General features: G+C 46.8%; 3 protein-coding genes across 5 annotated transcripts in view; all 3 read right to left on the bottom strand.

Moving 5' to 3' along the window:
- Positions 1-5,909: 5,909 nt before the first annotated feature.
- On the bottom strand, positions 5,910-7,712 carry MCIDAS (multiciliate differentiation and DNA synthesis associated cell cycle protein). Its single transcript, XM_053969057.1, has 3 exons — positions 7,518-7,712; positions 7,281-7,391; positions 5,910-6,840 (listed from the first exon to the last, which is right to left on the bottom strand). The coding sequence occupies exons 1-3, from the start codon at positions 7,710-7,712 to the stop codon at positions 6,337-6,339; spliced, it is 810 nt and encodes a 269-aa protein (XP_053825032.1). The 3' UTR covers positions 5,910-6,336.
- A 3,248-nt stretch (positions 7,713-10,960) lies between these two features.
- CCNO (cyclin O) lies at positions 10,961-12,688 on the bottom strand. Its single transcript, XM_053932494.1, is given in 5 exon segments — positions 10,961-11,735; positions 11,881-12,066; positions 12,144-12,443; positions 12,445-12,503; positions 12,592-12,688. Coding segments are annotated over 5 exon segments (1,128 nt in total). The 3' UTR covers positions 10,961-11,249.
- Positions 12,689-13,279: 591 nt separating this feature from the next.
- DHX29 (DExH-box helicase 29) overlaps positions 13,280-17,598 on the bottom strand; it is a 29,029-nt gene continuing 24,710 nt past the window's right edge. For all 3 annotated transcript variants that reach the window (XM_053969051.1, XM_053969053.1, XM_053969054.1), the window contains 2 exons: positions 16,252-16,348; positions 13,280-15,494 (listed from right to left, as the gene is read on the bottom strand). In XM_053969051.1, the coding sequence (XP_053825026.1) occupies positions 15,439-15,494; positions 16,252-16,348 (153 nt within the window). In that variant the 3' untranslated portion in view covers positions 13,280-15,438. The remainder of the gene's footprint in view (positions 15,495-16,251; positions 16,349-17,598) is intronic.

The raw sequence follows: 17,598 nt of genomic DNA, 5'->3' as shown, positions 1-17,598 counted from the left end.
GCCCTTTCCCACTAGATTCCCAGAGGAAGACCAAGCCCATCTTCACCACCACTGGATCTTCAGAGGAAGACTATGCCCTTCTACAGGATCACTGCTCCAACAGAACCACATCTGCCACTCCAGGAGGATTGCAGCCATCATTCAGTGGGACTGCTACCAACACCCTGACCCACAGGGTGTCAGGTTGTATTCAGTTGGATTGTATTACTGCACTGTTTATTTTATTTTTAAAATTTTTCTTCCCCAATAAAGAACTGTTATTTCTGCTCCCATACCTTTGCCTGAGAGCTCCTTAATTTCAAAATTATAACAATTTGGAGGGAGGGGGTTTACATTTTCCATTTCAGGGGAGGCTCCTGCCTTCCTTTGCAGACACCTATTTTTCAAACAAAGACACTCTAGAAGATGTCTAGGGAGGATAGAATCCACAGTCATGGACTACATGAACTCAACAGACATCTTGAAGGGACAGCCATTGACTACAGAAATCATACCTCTACAAGTACATTTTTATCTCTGTATCTATATAGATAGACATATGTATGTATACATATACAGATGTATATGCCAGAGCCATGTGGGTGTGCCTAAGTTTTTGTAATTAACAGTTTCCACGCATTCCCCAGAGATGCGGGCAGGGCCTTCTTAGTTCCCATGGCAACACTAAAAAAAAACTACTAACTCTAGCTAAGTACCGATATTGAAATGCTAATTAGCTAATTGCTCTGTTTGTTTTCTCTAAACTACCTGGAGATAACTGGCCTCCCACCCCTCCACGCTGCCATTCTGGGACTAACATGCAAATAAAAACCCCTTAGGATCATGGGAGTATTTTTAGGAGATAAAAAGGACTATAAATCAAAAACTGAACACAATAGAGGAGTCTAGACAAATGCCCTAGCTGAGGAAGAGAGAAACACATCCCCTGATTGACTTTTACCTGTCGCCATCACCTAAGAGGGAATAGAGAAGCAGGGAGACAGAGAGAAAGCCCTGGTGCTGCCACCACGGAAGGAGCGGGGACAGCTGTTGTTCTGGACTTCAGCAACAGACTCTGCACGCCACGCCTCCTCATCCTCTGGCCACCGGTGTGCCACAAGGAAAGAATAAGGGACAGCTGCTGCTCTGAACTTCAGTGACAGACTCTGCATGCTGTGGGGGTGAGCTCCATGTTGGGCCCCCTGCCCAGCTGATCTTTTTAATAAAGAGCTGAACATTAATAAAGGCATTGTTATGAACAGCTTCCAGGTGTTCCCCAGAGACGCGGGCAGGGCTTTCCTAGTTCCCATGGCAACACTAAAAGAAAACTACTAACTCTGGCTAAGTACCGATATTGAAATGCTAATTAGCTAATTGCTCTGTTTGTTTTCTCTAAACTACCTGGAGATAACTGGCCTCCCACCCCTCCACGCTGCTATTCTGGGACTAACATGCAAATAAAAACCCCTTAGAATCATGGGAGTATTTTTAGGAGATAAAAATTAATATAAATCAAAAACTGAACACAATAGAGGAGTCTAGACAAATGCCCTAGCTGAGGAAGAGGGAAACACATCCCCTGACTGGCTTTTAACCGTCGCCATCACCTAAGAGAGAACAGACTATATTAGGCTCTGAGAAGCAGGGCGATAGAGACAGAGAGCCCTGGTGCTGCCACCACGGAAGGAGCGGGGACAGCTGTTGTTCTGGACTTCAGCAACAGACTCTGCACACCACGCCTCCTCATCCTCGGGCCACCGGTGTGCCACAAGGAAAGGAGAAAGGACAGCTGCTGCTCGGGACTCCAGTGACAGACTCTGCACGCCTCCTTCCTTTCGGCTGCCTGGGAAAGCTACAATTGCAGGGGCGAGCTCTGCGTCGAGCCCCCTGCCCAGCTGATCTTTTTAATAAAGAGCTGAACATTAATAAAGGCATTAGCCCTGTTCATTTCAGGCATTAGCCCTGTTCATTTCAGTTTTTATCTGCCAGGTAGGGGGAAGTAAGGGATTCTCACATCGAAGAAGGAAAGATCCATGAGTGCCATTTTGGTCTCTGTCTGAGAAAGCTACGTGACACTAGGTCTGCTCAAGTTAGACTCCATGAGCATTTTTTGTGTAATCATCCTCTTTTATACATTGTTGTTAGTATGTATTGTTGCTGTAAATTTTCATCCTCTTATCTCATTTTTGTTTCCAGTAAATTGTTATCTCAGCCTGTAGTTCTGCCTTCTCTCTCCCTCCCTCCCTCTCTGTCTCACTAGTGTGTGGCTGAGGGACTGGAGGACAGGGAGCAGTTGCGTGAATTTTAATTTCCAGCTGGGTTTAAATCATAACCCTCACAGGCAATTGCAAGAACAATTTACTGGGTCAAAAAGGGAACAGATTCAAAATCCAAGGTGACTTGTTTTAGCAAGTGAGTTCTAATTGTAGCTGCATTATCTGCATAAGAAATCTGGAGATTTTACCAAAAATGAATGTTTTTATGTGTTTTACCAGGACATGAAAAACCTTGAAGACTCTTACTGATTCTTTTTTCATAGTATTTTATTTAAGATATAAACATTGAACATAAATAGTCACTTGCTATCAGAGTTTGAACAGGTGCTAGGTGCAAGGCAGACTAGACTTTAAGACTGATTTTGCTGCAGCTATGAAATAGTTGTGCCAAAGCAAACTACAGCCTTTTGACCTCATTAGCTTTAGTTTTTTGTTGAGGCTGTGCAATGCAAAATGTAAATAATGGCTGCTGACCAGAAGTCAATGTTTAGAAAAGATGAAGAGTGCTGCTGCTGTCATATAAAATGACTGAAAAATGCTTGCTTTTTCCTTAGACACAGGGGTATTTTTATTTAGAAAAATATTCAGGAAAACAAGGGAATAAATGTCAGTGAAATTCAATCTCTCTGCAACCACTGAAGAGCCAACAGGAGTACTTTAGTACTGCTGTTATCAAATGATAGCTATGTTAGAGTCTGGTCTCTACATGATCATCAAAAGTCCGAGCCACCTCAATGCCTGCCTGCCACCACACAGGATCTGTGGCAAACTGGCAAGAACATCAGTTGCATCTTTGTGATGGAATATGAATGGGAGTTGCATGAACCTATGTGCTTCAAAAACAGTGACCAGAGCAATTAAATGACACCAAATGTTTGCTTGTGTTTACATACATCTTGATAATGAACATCAAAGCAAGAACACGTCTATTACTGGCATGTGGAGAGTAGCTCAGATTTGTGAATGGTCAATATTTTCTCTTTATGATCCATTGAACAACCCTGACAAGCCCTGCAGGAAAATGCCATGCTGACACTCAGCCTTGGATATTGTCTTTTGATCAAGGGATGAGCAAAATTGCTGGCAAAAAAAGGCTTTCACAAATTCTAGCTATAAAAAAACCTTATGCCATTTCTAAATAACTCCATCCAGGTCTCTTCTGCCCTTTCCATCCTTAAAATTACTGACTTAATTAATATACATCTACTTACTAAAAGTTAGCTGTCTTTCTAGAATGTAGTTTTAATCAAGTTGTCCCTTGAGGTCTGGTGTTTCCTTTTAAATAACACCTAAAGATTTTACCCACAAGAAAAAAAAAATGTTCCCAGACAAAGCGTATATGAAATTAGTGTGCTTGTCTTCAACACATGAATTCAGTAAATCCTCACCCTGGCACTCCCAAATTAAAAGGTATTTTTCTCTTTCACCTCAAAATGTCACAGTTGTCTGCAATTCTGCACCATCACACTTCTGCAGCCACACATCTCATAGCTTGGCACCACCAGGGAAGGGAAAGGCGGAGAATGATTACTTAACATGAGCAGGTAAAAAGCTCATGAAATGTTATTGCATCTACTTTTCTTTATTTTTGCTGGGGTCTTGGCTAGCTCCCTTCACCAACTCTATGGACAATGCACCACCAGAGAGAGAAAATCACAGTGAGCATAAACCACAAACCAGCACATTTTTCGGTTCATGACACCTGCATGTCCAGGGGCTCTCTCTGCACAGATCCTCTCCCAGATAATAAGCATAAAATATAAGAACACAAAATAAAGGAAAAATTGGATATGATGTTTCCTAGAGGTAGGCTTCCAGCTTCTCCAAGCTCAACTTCTGATGAAACAAGCATGAAATGTGGGCATCAAGGGACCAAGCTTCATTCCCTGTGATCCCATCAACTCCTGCCTGACAGGAGTCCTTCTAATTTACTGTTGTCAAAACCAGTAATTTGGCTGGTTTAATCTGTGCAAGAACTTTGTCCATTTTTTATGCAGCTCCTGTATGGAAGTGGATGGATAATTATCAATTCAAAATACACTTTTACAGATTAAAGGAGATGTATATAGTGTACTGCTAGCAATATGTTTATAGCCTAACACCATGACCATGTTGCATACCAAACACTTTTTATCAGTGTGTATCTCTGTGTCTGATGATGCTCCTGTGAGTCTTGCTCAGAAACATCTTGTTCTCATTAACCAATTTTCAGCCTTTCTGATTAATAGGTCTTCAAATTAAATAGATTTAAAAGTCCTTTTATGATAATTTTCTACTACTTTTAGATTACTTCTCAAAATTAATCAAGGATTCTCTTACCCTAGAAAACTATGAGTAAAAGTAATCAGTGGAAATGCCATAGCAGGTTCACTGAAAAAGTGGGTAAAAACATATTTGTAATTCTGAAAAAACTTGAAGTAGCAGCAAGATGAACAGTACTCACAATCCAACAGGGTGGTAATTTCATTGTTGCATCCTACAAGAAGCATACACTTTTAGTGTGTCACTTCAGAAATGAAGTGACACAGAAATTTCTTCATAATATTCTTATGAGCATTACATAATTGTATATATATGCTATCTTTTGTTATTAATTTATTCCCTGCTGAATTCAGTGCAGACAGGAAGGCTTTGTCTCTTCTGTCTGCTGTCAAACCAGAGCTTTCATGCAGGATTTTGGCCGAAGTGGCAAAGGTCTTGTGCAAAAAATGAAAATGTCTCTGAAGTCATCTCAGGGTTGAGCCCATAGCATCCCAGAAAGGGCTTCAGCACCATTCCTGCTAGAAAAATGTCAGTGCTGCAGACATGAAGGACCTCAGATACTCAGTGACCACTTTTACAGTCTCCTAGCAGCCATACAACTACATGTTGTGCTGGCAACAGCAACCACTCTCCTTCCAAATACATCTCTGCTTGCCGAAAGCACAACAGTATGTGCAGGGTTTCAACTCTAGGAAATCCACTGAAGTGATGATGTGCTGTCATCATTAACCATCACACAGGCCTGTCACACTTGGACTGCTGTTAATGTGCATGGACCCATGCAAGGATACTGGAAAAGCTGAATGCTGAAAAAGCAATAACTTCACAGGGAGAAAATCCCTACCCTGGGTGGAGCAGTGTGTCACTTGTGTGCCACAGAAATATAAAAAAATACCAGGTACTGTTTCATGAATATTATTAGTGGCTCAGTTTTCAAACTAGTGGGTGAAATGAAATGTTTCTCAGTGACACTCACAGAAGCATCATCAGACACAGAGATACACACTGATAAAAAGTGTTTGGTATGCAACATGGTTATGGTGTTAGGCTATAAATATATTTCTAGCAGCACACTGTATACATCTCCTTTAATTTGTTATTCTTTACATTTCTCTTTACAGAAGTTAGTACTGCTAACAAATGTTAAAAGTAGCATGTTTTATTTTAAAACTTTCTATCCCTATTCTGTCAGAGATGCTTTCTGCTATCTCTGCTACAATTAAAGTAAATATGCATACCTGATGCAAAATCAAGTTGACAGTAAATCTGTACAAATAAAATGGCAATTTTAAGCACCATTTAATGATCATAATGAGAACAAATATACACATACAGTTGCACACATGAACGACACAAGTGCACTTTGTGAACATTGTGTGTGTAAAATTCCACGATGGAGCAGCTGCATCGTGTTTAACCACCTGGGATGATCACTCTGCTTTCACACTGGCCAATTCCAGCCATTGTCCTGTCAGCTACACTTGTCTTCTCAGCTGACTAGAAACCTCTGGATAAAACAGGGCAGATCATCGTTTAATTTCTACTTTCATTAGCAAGCTACTGATAGCAAGCTGCCGGGCCAGGAGCCACGGCGGCACGGCGTACGAAGCCTGCGGCGCAGGACCCTCGCTGAGGCACGGTGGCCTCTTGCAGCGCTCAGTCACGTCGCTTCTCCGGCAGCGGTGGGGGAAAGCGAGAATACCTCTCCTCCAAGAGAAAACGGGGAGCGTGCCGACGGGTAGGGTGCGCTGCCAGGCTCACGCTGCAGAGGCCCCGCTCCGTCCTGCTCGGGACACAGGTGCCCGGAGCCGCGGGGGTCTCAGCGCGGCACCCATCGGAAGCGGTGCCCGCCGGCAGCGGTGCGGAGAGTGAAGGCGTTTCCCTGCGGGAAGGCCAGGGTGCGGATGGCGCCCGCCTCCCCCAGCGCCGCCCGCAGGCTGCCGCCCCCCTCCAGCTCCCTGCCGACCGGGCACGGGGCGGCGCAGCCGGTGCGCAGCCCGCGGAAGGCGCCGTGCAGGCGCGGGCCCGGCCGCGGGCGCTTGGCTGTGGGGCTGCCTCCGGGGCTGCCCCCCGACCTGTCCCCCGCGCTGGCCCCCAGGCTTCGCAAGGCGGCGCGACACTTCTCCGACACGGCCCGCAGCATGGCGTCCACGCCCTCCGCATCCTCCAGGCCGGTCCCGGCCGGGGCTGCGGCGGCGGCAGCAGCGGCGGGAGGAGGAGGTAAAGGATGAAGAGGAGGAAGAGGAGGAAGAGGAGGAAGAGGAGGAAGAGGAGGAAGAGGAGGAGGGACTGTCCCTTCGGCGCTTTGCGGGAGCATCAGCGTCTGCCGGCGAGAAGGAGCGCGAGTTCCGAGATCTGCACGGCACAGCCCCGTCCTGTTCCGCACCACAATGTGCTCCACTGCTCCATCCCACACCGCATGGCCCCCTCCCACACCTCACTGCCCTGCCCCGAACCGTACCACGCTGACCACCCATCCCCCCACTGCCCTGCTCCACCCCACACTGCTTTACCCCACACCACGTACCAATCCACGTTGCCCTGCCCCGCACTGTCCGCCCCACACCACCCTGTCCTGCACCACACGACTCCCACAACCCCACGCTGCACAATCCCATTCCACATCTCCCCCCCACCCAGGCCCTGTCCCACCCCGTGCTGCCTCACCCTGCACCCTATTCCCCCCTGCTCCTGACGTCACACTGTCCTCCAGGGACAAGCTGGGCCGTGGGGCAGCCAGGCCAGATGGTGAGCAGCACTCACATCAAGGACAGCGGCCAGCTGCCTGGCCTGACTTGCCAGCTCCTTCAGCTGCACGTTGCTCTCCCGCAGTGTCCCCAGCTCTTCCTGCCTCTGTGTGAGGGTCTCCTGCAGCTGCAGAGGACAAATGGGGAAAGGGGTGGTTGAGACAGCCACATCGTCCAGGAGCCTGCCCTGCAGTTGCCTCAACAGGATGCAACAGAACACAGCACAGGCTGGGGAGGGCTTCAGGGTCCCTACCTGGCTATTTGCTTCCACGGCATCTCCCAGTGCTTTCTGGTGCTGGTCTGCCAGGTCCCTCCAGCATGGCTCAGGGGAAGACAGGTTCTGTGGGGGAACCTGCACCAGCATACTGCTCTGCAGAGTGCAGGGGCCAAAAGCCACCTCCTCACCAAGTGAGAAATCACAGTCAGTACTGTCCAGTGGTGGTGGCATTAAGGCGGATACATCTGGAAGGAATAGCCACAAGTGTTAAGTGGAGGTATTAATGTCTGTTCCCCCCAACCCCAGCATACCATTCTGGTTCTAAACATCCCTCTGGACATGTCCCTCTGAAATGCTTTTACTCTACTGTGAGAGCTGTGCACCCTGAATGTGTTTGGATTTAATTTGTCTCCTGTGGGAGAAAGCTCAGTGACAGCTTAGGTCTCTAAGGAAGTAAGCAGGAATACACTACCTCACAGACTGTCCCATGGTGGGACAAACATGCAGTGAGTGGGCATCCAAAATTCCAAAAGCAAAGCAAAAAAAAAGAGACCAAATGCAGCATGACTGCAGATGTGCACACACAGGTGCATTTGGCTCAGGTAAGGAAAAATATCTACTTGCCAGGTATAAAATCACCGACAGTATCCCTGAATTCCTGGAAATCAAACTCCGGCCCATCCTGGAAGCAGGGACCCTGGCAGGGGTGAAGGAATGATCCAGTGAGCAGGGCCCAGGGCTCAGACCTGCCCACACCACTGCCCACACTGTTCCAACAGTGTCTGCCACCTGTGCTCGGCACCTTATCACCATTCCAGCACCCCCAGGCACCATCCCTTTGCCACTTGCAACCCATCTGACACATGGGACAAGATGCTGTTCTCTGCTGTGCCCATTTTGCAGGTGGGAAACCTGAGGCTAGGGAAGTTGCCAGCATCCATCTGCTTGAGAGAGCTACCCTTTCAGGAGCCAAGTGCAGCCTAGGCTGCTCTGAACAGTAGGTTTACCTGCTGCAGGGTCACAGGGCCAGCTGGGGTGGTGGGAAGGATGGGGGGAGTGGCTGCCAAATCCTGCCAGTTGATGGTGCTGAGCACTGGGGACAGTCAGAGACAAAGGTGAGTAGCACGGGCAGGGGTGGACATAGCAAATGGAGCATGGCAAAATGAGAAGCACGGCTGGGAAGTATCTTCGATGTGCATGGCCAGGGAATGCAAGGCTGGGAAACAGTGTGCAAAGGCACCAGGGAGGATACAGTGGGGTTCATGGAGAGGGGTGATGGCCGGGGGAACACGGTGGAGGGTAAGGTGGGGGTGTCAAAACTGGGGAGCACGGGGGGGACACCAGAGGGGCGCAGAAGGAGGAACGGGGAAGGGTACACGCCTGGGGGTTAAGGCTGTCGGCCGCAGGCTGACTCACCCAGGGCGGGCGCGGCGGCGGCCGGCGAGACGCCGCTGCGGCGCGGACGGGGCGGGGGATCTCGGGGGCTCAGGGCGGCCGGGGCCGTCCACGCGGTACCCGCGCCGGGCCGGGCCGGCTTCTTGGCTAGGCGGGCGGGCGGGCCCTGGACTGTGTTGGGGCAGATGCTGCCGAAGGCTCGGCGGCGACCGCCCTTCTCCATGCTGGCGCCGCGGCCCCGGCCTCGGCCTCGGCTCCAGCTCCGGTGCCGGCGGGCGCCCTCCGCCCCGCGTCCCTCTCGGCGCCGCCCCGCGAGCAGGGGCGCGGGGGGCCACGGCCATGGCGGGGCTGCCCGCCCGCCTTCACTTCTCCGAGGCGCCGAAACCTCCCGCCACCTCCCCGAGCCGCGCCGCCAGCTCCCGCGCCCGCGGAACCCTGCCCCGCGCCTGTGGAGCCTGGGCGGGCCGAGGGGGCTGCCCCGGAGGGAAACTGGAGGATAGGCGCTGCCGGCCCCGCCACCACGGCCGCCCGTCCGCCCAGTAGCTCGGTGCCGCGCTCACCCCCGCGGGATTCTGTCGGGCAGAGCAGGCGTCAGCTTGGGGGCTGGGCTGGTTTTTATATTGGTATTTGTTAAATCTCTCTAAGCGGTAGGGTCCGTCTGCGTTGAAAGCTACGGGGGACGGGGGACGGGGGGGGGGCGGGTGGGTTGTGCTATGTAGGAGAAAAAAACCTGTCCATGGCATCTTGAATGTACCAATCCGCTCACCGGGAGAGGGTATCCTCGCATCGGCAGAGGGTCTCACCCGCTGCTACGGCATGTCCAGCTGAAAATACCGACGGGGTTGGCAGAGGTTGAGCTGCCCTTTATTCTCCCATGGTGGTCTTGTAGGTATTTTTTATAACAGCAGCATGGACAAGGTTTACTCGTTCTGCCTCAACACCTGACGGCAGGCAGAACTTGGAGAGCCGCCCGGGTCCCCCCTGCGCTGAAAGGTGAGCACTCCTAGGGCAGCTCTAGGTGTCTATGAGGTCTTTTAACACTACTTTTGTGCACAGATACAAATGAAGAAAATGAAATATTTTACAACATTATGACTGTTTTCTGCCTTTGAATGTGCCAACCTGCTCAGGACTGTGCATCTGTATTACAGACCTGCTAGAAAACTAAACAAACAAACAAACAAACAAACCCAGCTGTTGTTATAATTCCACACTCTGTTTTCCTACACTCATGTCAGTGTATCTATTTTTGTTTCCTCCCTGAGCCATGACCAAGCCAGTGGGTGCCAGTTTGAAACAGGTGAAATAAAACCCCACAGACTGACTATAGAGCAGGTACTTTTTAATTGCAGCGCTGGAGGTGAGGGGGATTTCTTCACCTAACTCACCCACCTTTGTCAAGTGTTGTGGTTAATTTATACAGTAAGTATTGCTTAATATTAGACATCATTATAACATCATCATATATGCACAGGAACTGATTTACATAATGTTATCTCATGGTTATAAATTGTTCTTCTGTACTGTGCTTGTGCTTCCCCAATTTAGATGGTCTTGGAGGTCTTCTTTAATGAAGGCTTAAGGTGTTCCTCACATCTGAACTTTTCAGCTTTGTCATTGGAGCATGCACAGTTATGATGTTCCTTGGTCTTTCTGGATCTGACTGGTCTAAATTATTCATTTTGTGGCTAATTTGCTTTACATTTGCTAATTACTAATTAGTACATCCTGCTGCTTCCCAGTATAGCTATACCTGTCTATTTTTGAAACTACTTGTCTATTTTTGAAACTATTCACCTGGCGAGTTTCTGTTTATTTAAGCATTAAGCAACTAGTTAACCATATACTGGTTATTACATTGTATAGAAAGTTATGATTCGGGTTATATTGGTATCTTATAATGCAAGATAGAGAAGCATCTTGTAACTTTGACTCAAGTTATATAGGCATCACAGGGAATGACATTGTTGGGCATTCTTATTTTGTGGAGGATTGAGTTAACTGACAGGATGAATTCGTTATGTGCCAATGTGTTTTCGCTCCCAGCTGTGGTGGCACACTGCCAGCAAATAAACGTATAGAGGTAACAAGCAGAAAAGAGTTTACTCAACATTCAGTTGGTCCTTACAAGGTTTTCTTTATGGACCACCCTCCAATTAAATAACACAGTACGTGAGATTCAGTAAATTATTTACATGCTGGACTTAAAAAAATACAGCAAAGGGACAGTGCAGATGACATGACACATAAAATAATTTGCAAAACGTCATCTAACTTTTAAGCTCCAATGACACTAAGGCTTAGTGGATCAGACTGCACCGACTCTGTGGAGCACAAACGCCGAGCCAGAGCCGTCTCCACCACCACCCGCTGTCAGCGGTCATCCCCAAGCCAGGGGCACTTCTGGGCCACCTCCGATGGAAGGAGGAGAGATAGGGACCGCCCGTTCAGAGACACCAGGAGCTGAAGCTGGTCCATGCAGTCCCGCAGAAGCTCTTCCGGGTAGCCGCTGATTCGCAGGTCCAGTGGGCTGCGGTGGTGCAGGAGCCGGTCCGCAAGCCCTAGGCTGCTGGCGGCCAGCAGAGAGGGCACGTATTTGGTGAAAGCATAGTCAGCCAGGCTGAGCTCCGCGACGCCCGCTGCCAGGCTCCGGGCGTCTGCCGCCTCCCCCGCGTCGGCCTCCCGAGCCTCCAGCCGCACCTGGCTGAAGTGCTCCAGGAAGAAGCTAACGGTGGGCGCTGCCAGGTCGAAGTCCAGGCGATGCAGGACGATGCACTCCAGATTGCGGAGCTGCTGGCGAGTGAAGGCATCGCAGCAGAGGGTGAGAAGCTCTTTCACGCTAGGAAGGTGCACCTCTACCTGCGGGTGGGGACAGGAGTGAGGACATTTCCGCCGGGAAGCAGTGCGAGCGAGCTGGCGCGGAGCCCAGCCTGTGCGTGGCCCCCTCAGGCTGGCCTCAGCGGGCCGCCACCCCCGACGGCGGGGTAGCCGGGACCGCCCCTACCTGTTTGCAGGCGATGAGCAGTGCTGTTACTCCCAGGAGCTGGAAGCAGTCAGCGGCCACTGGGGTAGTGGCGAGAAAGCGGTCGAGGATGTTGACGGCCAGGCAGAGTGCCTCCAAGGAGAGCCCGAAATGCCGGTGCACAGGTATGAGCCAGCTAACCAGCTTGCAGCGCGCCTCCGCCGTCACCTACGGCACCGGCAGTGGGGATCAGGGGACACCGGGCTCCCCCGCCCACTCCCCGCCGCCGGCCCCGCCGCCCCCACCTGCGGCTGCCGGGCGAGTGGCTCCCGCGGCTGGAAGCGGCTCTCCAGCCCCTTGCGGGAGCGGTACCAGCTCTCTCCGTAGTCGCGGAAAGCCTGCAGCTCCTGCGCGTTCTCTCCTGTCGCCGCCGTCGTCCCCGTCCCCAGGCACCGCCGCCGTGCCGGGCGCTGCGGGCAGCCCACGGGCCCGCGACGCTCCGGAGTGCCGCCGCATCGCCCGCTCGCCGCCGTCACCATGGGGTGGGCGGCCGTGCCAGCTCCGCTCTGGTCGCGGCGCTGGCTATTTGAGCGGAGTGGTGGCCGCCAAAGATGTCACCGCCCGCCTCCCGGGCACCCCGCCCCGCCCCTCCAGTCGTCTGGGCACTTAGGGGACCACCGTCTCCAAAACAAAATCCGAGCCACCGAAACGTCTGTCTCTTCTCTGCCGCTTGCCTTCGGGCCAGGGGCCGACCACGGCTTCCTCGCTCTGGCGCGGCACAGAGAGCAAACCAGACAGCAGCGCCGTAAACCCACGAGGCCAGCTGAAGCTGCTGTATGGATTTTGCCATTACTAACGCAGGCATCTTCCAGCTCCTAGCAGTTCAACTCAGAACGTCGTAAGCTTTAACAGCTACCTATCACTGCCCATAAGTAACACTTCCAGGACAGGTCACCAGAAACAGCACAGGACAGCAGGAGAGAGAGCCAGGAATGCTGGAGCTCACGATGCAATCTGGGTCTCAGTTACACTTTCATCCACGGATTATTTATGTGATAGGACACTATTTTAAACAGCTGAATGCAGGGAAATTAAAACAGTCCTGCACTCCAACCACTCATTTATAGTGTGCTGTAGATGTGGAAAGACCTATAGAAAGAAAACCTCTTCTGGGTTAAGCACTGGGAAAGATGGCAGTGGGAAACAAGAGCTTCAAGAAGCCAAGGAGGGGGATACAGAAGCAAAAGAGGGGAGGAGATGAGAATTCTACAGGATTAATGGCAGGAGCAGGAACTCCTTTCCAAGGTGAGATCAGAGACCAGGAGAACATGCTACCTTTAATAAAAAGAAATAACACATTGCAGACCACAGTTGAGATTAAGATCCAGAGATACTGAATGGTCTTGTGTCTGACAAAAGCTTTGAGAAAAATAACACAGAGTTGTTATCAGAAGCCTTTAATAAATAAATAGAGCAAAAGAGAAAGTTCATCCACCCAAAAGAGTACAGGCACAAAAGTTGCTCATGTATACCGCAAAAGCAGAAAGCCAGTGTAGCATTTGGTTTTTTTTTTTTTGTTTGTTTGGTTTTTTTCCTTAAGATAACAGTGCTTATCTGTACACCACAGTGTGAACTCCTTAATTTGTTTTACAGAAAACTGTTGCTCACACAGATCGTGCAATTTCCCAGTTATTACAATATATCCCCTCACTTTATTTCAGTTATTTATTTAGAAGACTACAAAGCACAGCATGCTAGAGAAACACAAAGAATAACTCTGAATTTCAACATTACCACTTATAAATGGAAAAAACCTCTTATTCATCACAGCTGAATAAGGGAGAAGAACTCAAACACAATTCACACTTTCCCTAAGATTTAACCATTTAAAACCAACAATTCATTTGCAAAATTCAAATCCAAAAGAAAGAGCAGCTTGCTAATTACTAAATTACTGAGATGTTTTTCTACTTTTTGTCTCCAGAGGATACAAATAAAACTTCTCAACCAAAACAAATAAAACATCTCAACCAAAACAAAACCTAGGAAATTTGTTTAGGGTACAGATTTAGTTTATATCTTCAATGAATATAATTTGCAGGTTTTGATTTCAGTGAAGGAAAAGTTGAGATCTTAAGGTTTAAGATCAAAACTTCCTGTTCAAATGCTTCTTTGCATAAATGTGTTGTAAAAAACCTCCAAAAGTCACTTCCTGTCTCCTATGAAATCAGGACTACCCCTACATTATCATAATGCATATAAAGAATAACAGATATGATCCCTGTTCCTTCAGAGCTGTTAGCAAACAGCTTTCCTCTTCCAGAACTGATGTAAGTTAACATGCACAAGCTGGACAGCAATACCAGTTCCACTGTGATAATCTAAATGGATAGGTTCCATATATTTTGCATTTTTATGCATTCAATTTCCTGAGTGCCCTTTCTGCATGTGATTAATCTCTGCTGTATAAAATCTTAATTTTTCAGATTAAACAAAAGTTGTCATCTACACTATGCTTCTCTGTCTGTGAAGACAGTTCCTATTCAACTGCAACTGTTTAATGGCAAATCTTCCCCACCAATATATTCCTTATTCTTGAAATCTAAGTTGGCAGTTTAAAATTGCACTTCATAATCAGAAATACTGTGGATAGGTAGAATGTCAGACCATCCAATTCATTAAGCTATTCAGTTAAGGATTATTCAGTATTACAGAAACAAGAAACAAAGGATCTCAGACATCCAGTCATTGTGAGCAAGTAGGGTAGGAAAGAACTGCCACTGGAAGCTTCCACTAGGAGCTTCTCTGGTATTTCCTTGAAAAGGGTCAATGTGAATTCTGATCAATAAGAGGAGAAAAAACACATGATCATCTCTTGAAGGGGGCCTGGAAAACTATGCAAAATTTAACATACAAAAAACGGAAAGCAAAATATAGTACAGTTGCAGGAATCGCAAGGATCAGGGTAAACGGAGGAACAAATGTGAAAGAGGCACATCCTCTGTGGGAGGAGCTGGTCAGTACACATCTTGATGAGCACTCATTCACAGCAGTCCATACTATCATCTTATAGATGCTTATAGAGCATCTTCTCAATGTAAATCATACAGAAAAATTAATACTTCTGTAAGGTGTCTTGGTTTAATACTGTAAATTAACAGTTCCAAAAAAAAAAAAATCATCACTTAGGAAACCCATATGAGAAACATTTGTCTTCTGTTTGCATACATGGAATTCCACTCAACTGAGATTCAGGACTGAATCTTCAATCATCAGTACACACTGTACTGATGGTATGATTAGCATATTAAGTTTAAAAAGAGAAACAGCTGTGAACAATTCCTATTTAAAAAAAACTGCTTGCAGTTATCATTCATACAGTCAAGACAAATGGCACCAAATATACGGTAAAGGCTAAACATATCCAATGCTCATCTTTAAACTGATAAAAAGAAAGGCTGATCCTATGCAAAATCATGCAGTCTATCCCCATCATGGCTGGTATCAACCACACTAAGAATTTAAATACTTCCAATTAATGTTGGTGTGTGTATTTCCCCTGCAATTACTGAAGCTCTGTTTTGTTACTGATTTCTGATTTCAGTTACCACTTTCTGTTTTTATCAGCTCTTTGATGATGTATAAGACCTTGTCATCTAGAAAAGAAAAAAAAAAAGTGTGTGAAAAAGAGCAAGCTTAAAAACTGATTCTCAAAATGCAAAAAATTGTAAGAGAAGTCTAGCTCTCAGCAACTTAAAATTTTAATGTTTTAAGCTATGCCAGAATCTAAAGCAAAACACGTGATTACCATCTGTCAAGCAAAAAGACATACAGTATGTACACAGTACATTATCATAAAATTATTTGATGAACTGCTAATGACCATTTCAGTATTCCACAAAAGAGACAGGGAAAGTTGTGGGTTAATTCCAGATACATTGGCATACAGGAACTGCCTTTCTTCCACACCTACAATATGCTCCTGAACATCCAGTGTCCAAATTTTAAATTGTGCTCCGCTATCCCTTACTTTTGTGAACCAACATGCCATTGGTTAACCCAGATTTTGAGACAACTTGCATAACACTTATAAATCATCCATGCCTAGAATTCTCCACACATAATCACAATTCTACTTTGAGATGTTTGCCTCACCATTACTACCACTACCTTGAATGCTGTTACCAGGGATATCTTTAAAACGGCAGTTGTGCAGATCTTTGTACATCTGGAGCAAGCCACGCGATATATGCGTTAATATTACTAACCCTAATATATTAGGGTTAGTAATGGACGCCTCTTAATGGAACTTTCATATCACACATGCTACTGTGTGAGGATGCAGTGTGCTAATGATTCCTCAGTTTTGCTACAAGGTCCATTTAACAAAGAGTAATGCCAGCAATAAGTTACCTTCAAGTGACATTTTGGGATTTTCAAGCTTCTTCTTCAAAACAGACTCAATGAGAACTCTCAGCTGTTTGAAAATCACTGCTATCTTAACAGGAGCCTATAAGGAAAAGACAAACACTTCATCATCAGACATTTCACACCAAACTATATATCAAAATATTACCCCACATATAAACAAGAGTTTATAACAAGATTCCTGCAAACACAATGCACATATGTGATTTTTAATGGTAATGATAATCATGATGGATAGTATACTCATTAAATGACTCTGCTTACCTTATGCCTTAGCTTTAGGCACCAGCTGTTCACAGTATCACACAGCCCGAAGAACAGCAGTTGAGAAGGGTAACTTAGAATGCATTCCCACACAACCAGCATAAGATACCAATAAGCTGACCAATTAATTGCCTTTTTACCCCCCAAGGTAAAGTTCAAATTACATTTACACCTGAAAAAAAACAGCAATGCATTTGCCTCTTGGGAGGCCTGCCAGGCCTTCTGACAAGCCTTTTCTAAATCTCACTATGAATTTGGATACCTAAAACTGAACCCTCTCTCAGAAAGATTTCATTTTATCCTTTCCTCCCTATTTCAATCTTTATTTCATTTATATGTTGCCTTTGGTACAACAAGTAGCTGCTATAGCAGAAACACAAAATGCAAGGTATTTTCCTTAGCATCTCAATAGAAAAGTAGAAATTCTGAAACACTCTGTAAGGTGTGATTAGCCCAGCAACTGCACAACTGTAGCAATCCATGGACCAGAAAAAAAATCTCTAACAAATCCACAAGGGATCTGCTTGTTAAAATTCCCCACTCAGGATTATCAGTGAATTAAATTAGATGACTGCTTACTTGTATCAACAGACTGCAAAAAATTGTTTTGTTGCTTATAGTTGTCTTAGAGAGTGGCACAAGGCCCAGAGCACAGAGGGAGCACAGAAAATTGTAACATGTAGCTGCCTGGATAGCAAAACTACTGCTTGCCATTTACCAGAATTTACAGAGGATCTTTTCATGACAACTATTTTGTCTGGAAAAATATGCTAGGAAAGTGCTCTCAGTTTTCCAATTTCCAAGTAAAACTTACACATGCAGAAAGGAAAAAATCTAATCAAGAAAACCAAACACCCCAAACCCAAGTAAGCAGCTGTTTTACAATTTGGATTTTTTTTTCCAAACAATTCTGTCTGCACTATAGAACAGTTTATACAGCAGTATTCTGAAGATATACACGTAGTTACAAGATTGTAAAATTATAAGAAAGGGTAATATAAAAACAGTACACTTCTCTGATTTTAGTACAAGCTCTATAAAAAAAAAGGTTCAGTCTGCATCCATTTT

The sequence above is a fragment of the Vidua chalybeata genome, chromosome Z (genome assembly GCF_026979565.1).
Source record: "Vidua chalybeata isolate OUT-0048 chromosome Z, bVidCha1 merged haplotype, whole genome shotgun sequence".
Taxonomy (NCBI): Eukaryota; Metazoa; Chordata; class Aves; order Passeriformes; family Viduidae; genus Vidua; species Vidua chalybeata.
This window is presented reverse-complemented; position numbering and strand designations above follow the sequence as displayed.

Excerpts from the sequence above, each read along its gene's own strand:
- MCIDAS (XM_053969057.1), bottom strand. The coding sequence starts at position 7,712 with ATGCCACCACCACTGGACAGTACTGACTGTGATTTCTCACTTGGTGAG. Across the intron at positions 7,392-7,517 it reads CCGTGGAAGCAAATAGCCAG|CTGCAGGAGACCCTCACACA; the intron begins GTAGGGACCCTG and ends TGTCCTCTGCAG. Across the intron at positions 6,841-7,280 it reads AGCTGGCCGCTGTCCTTGAT|ACGCTGATGCTCCCGCAAAG; the intron begins GTGAGTGCTGCT and ends TCTCGCCGGCAG.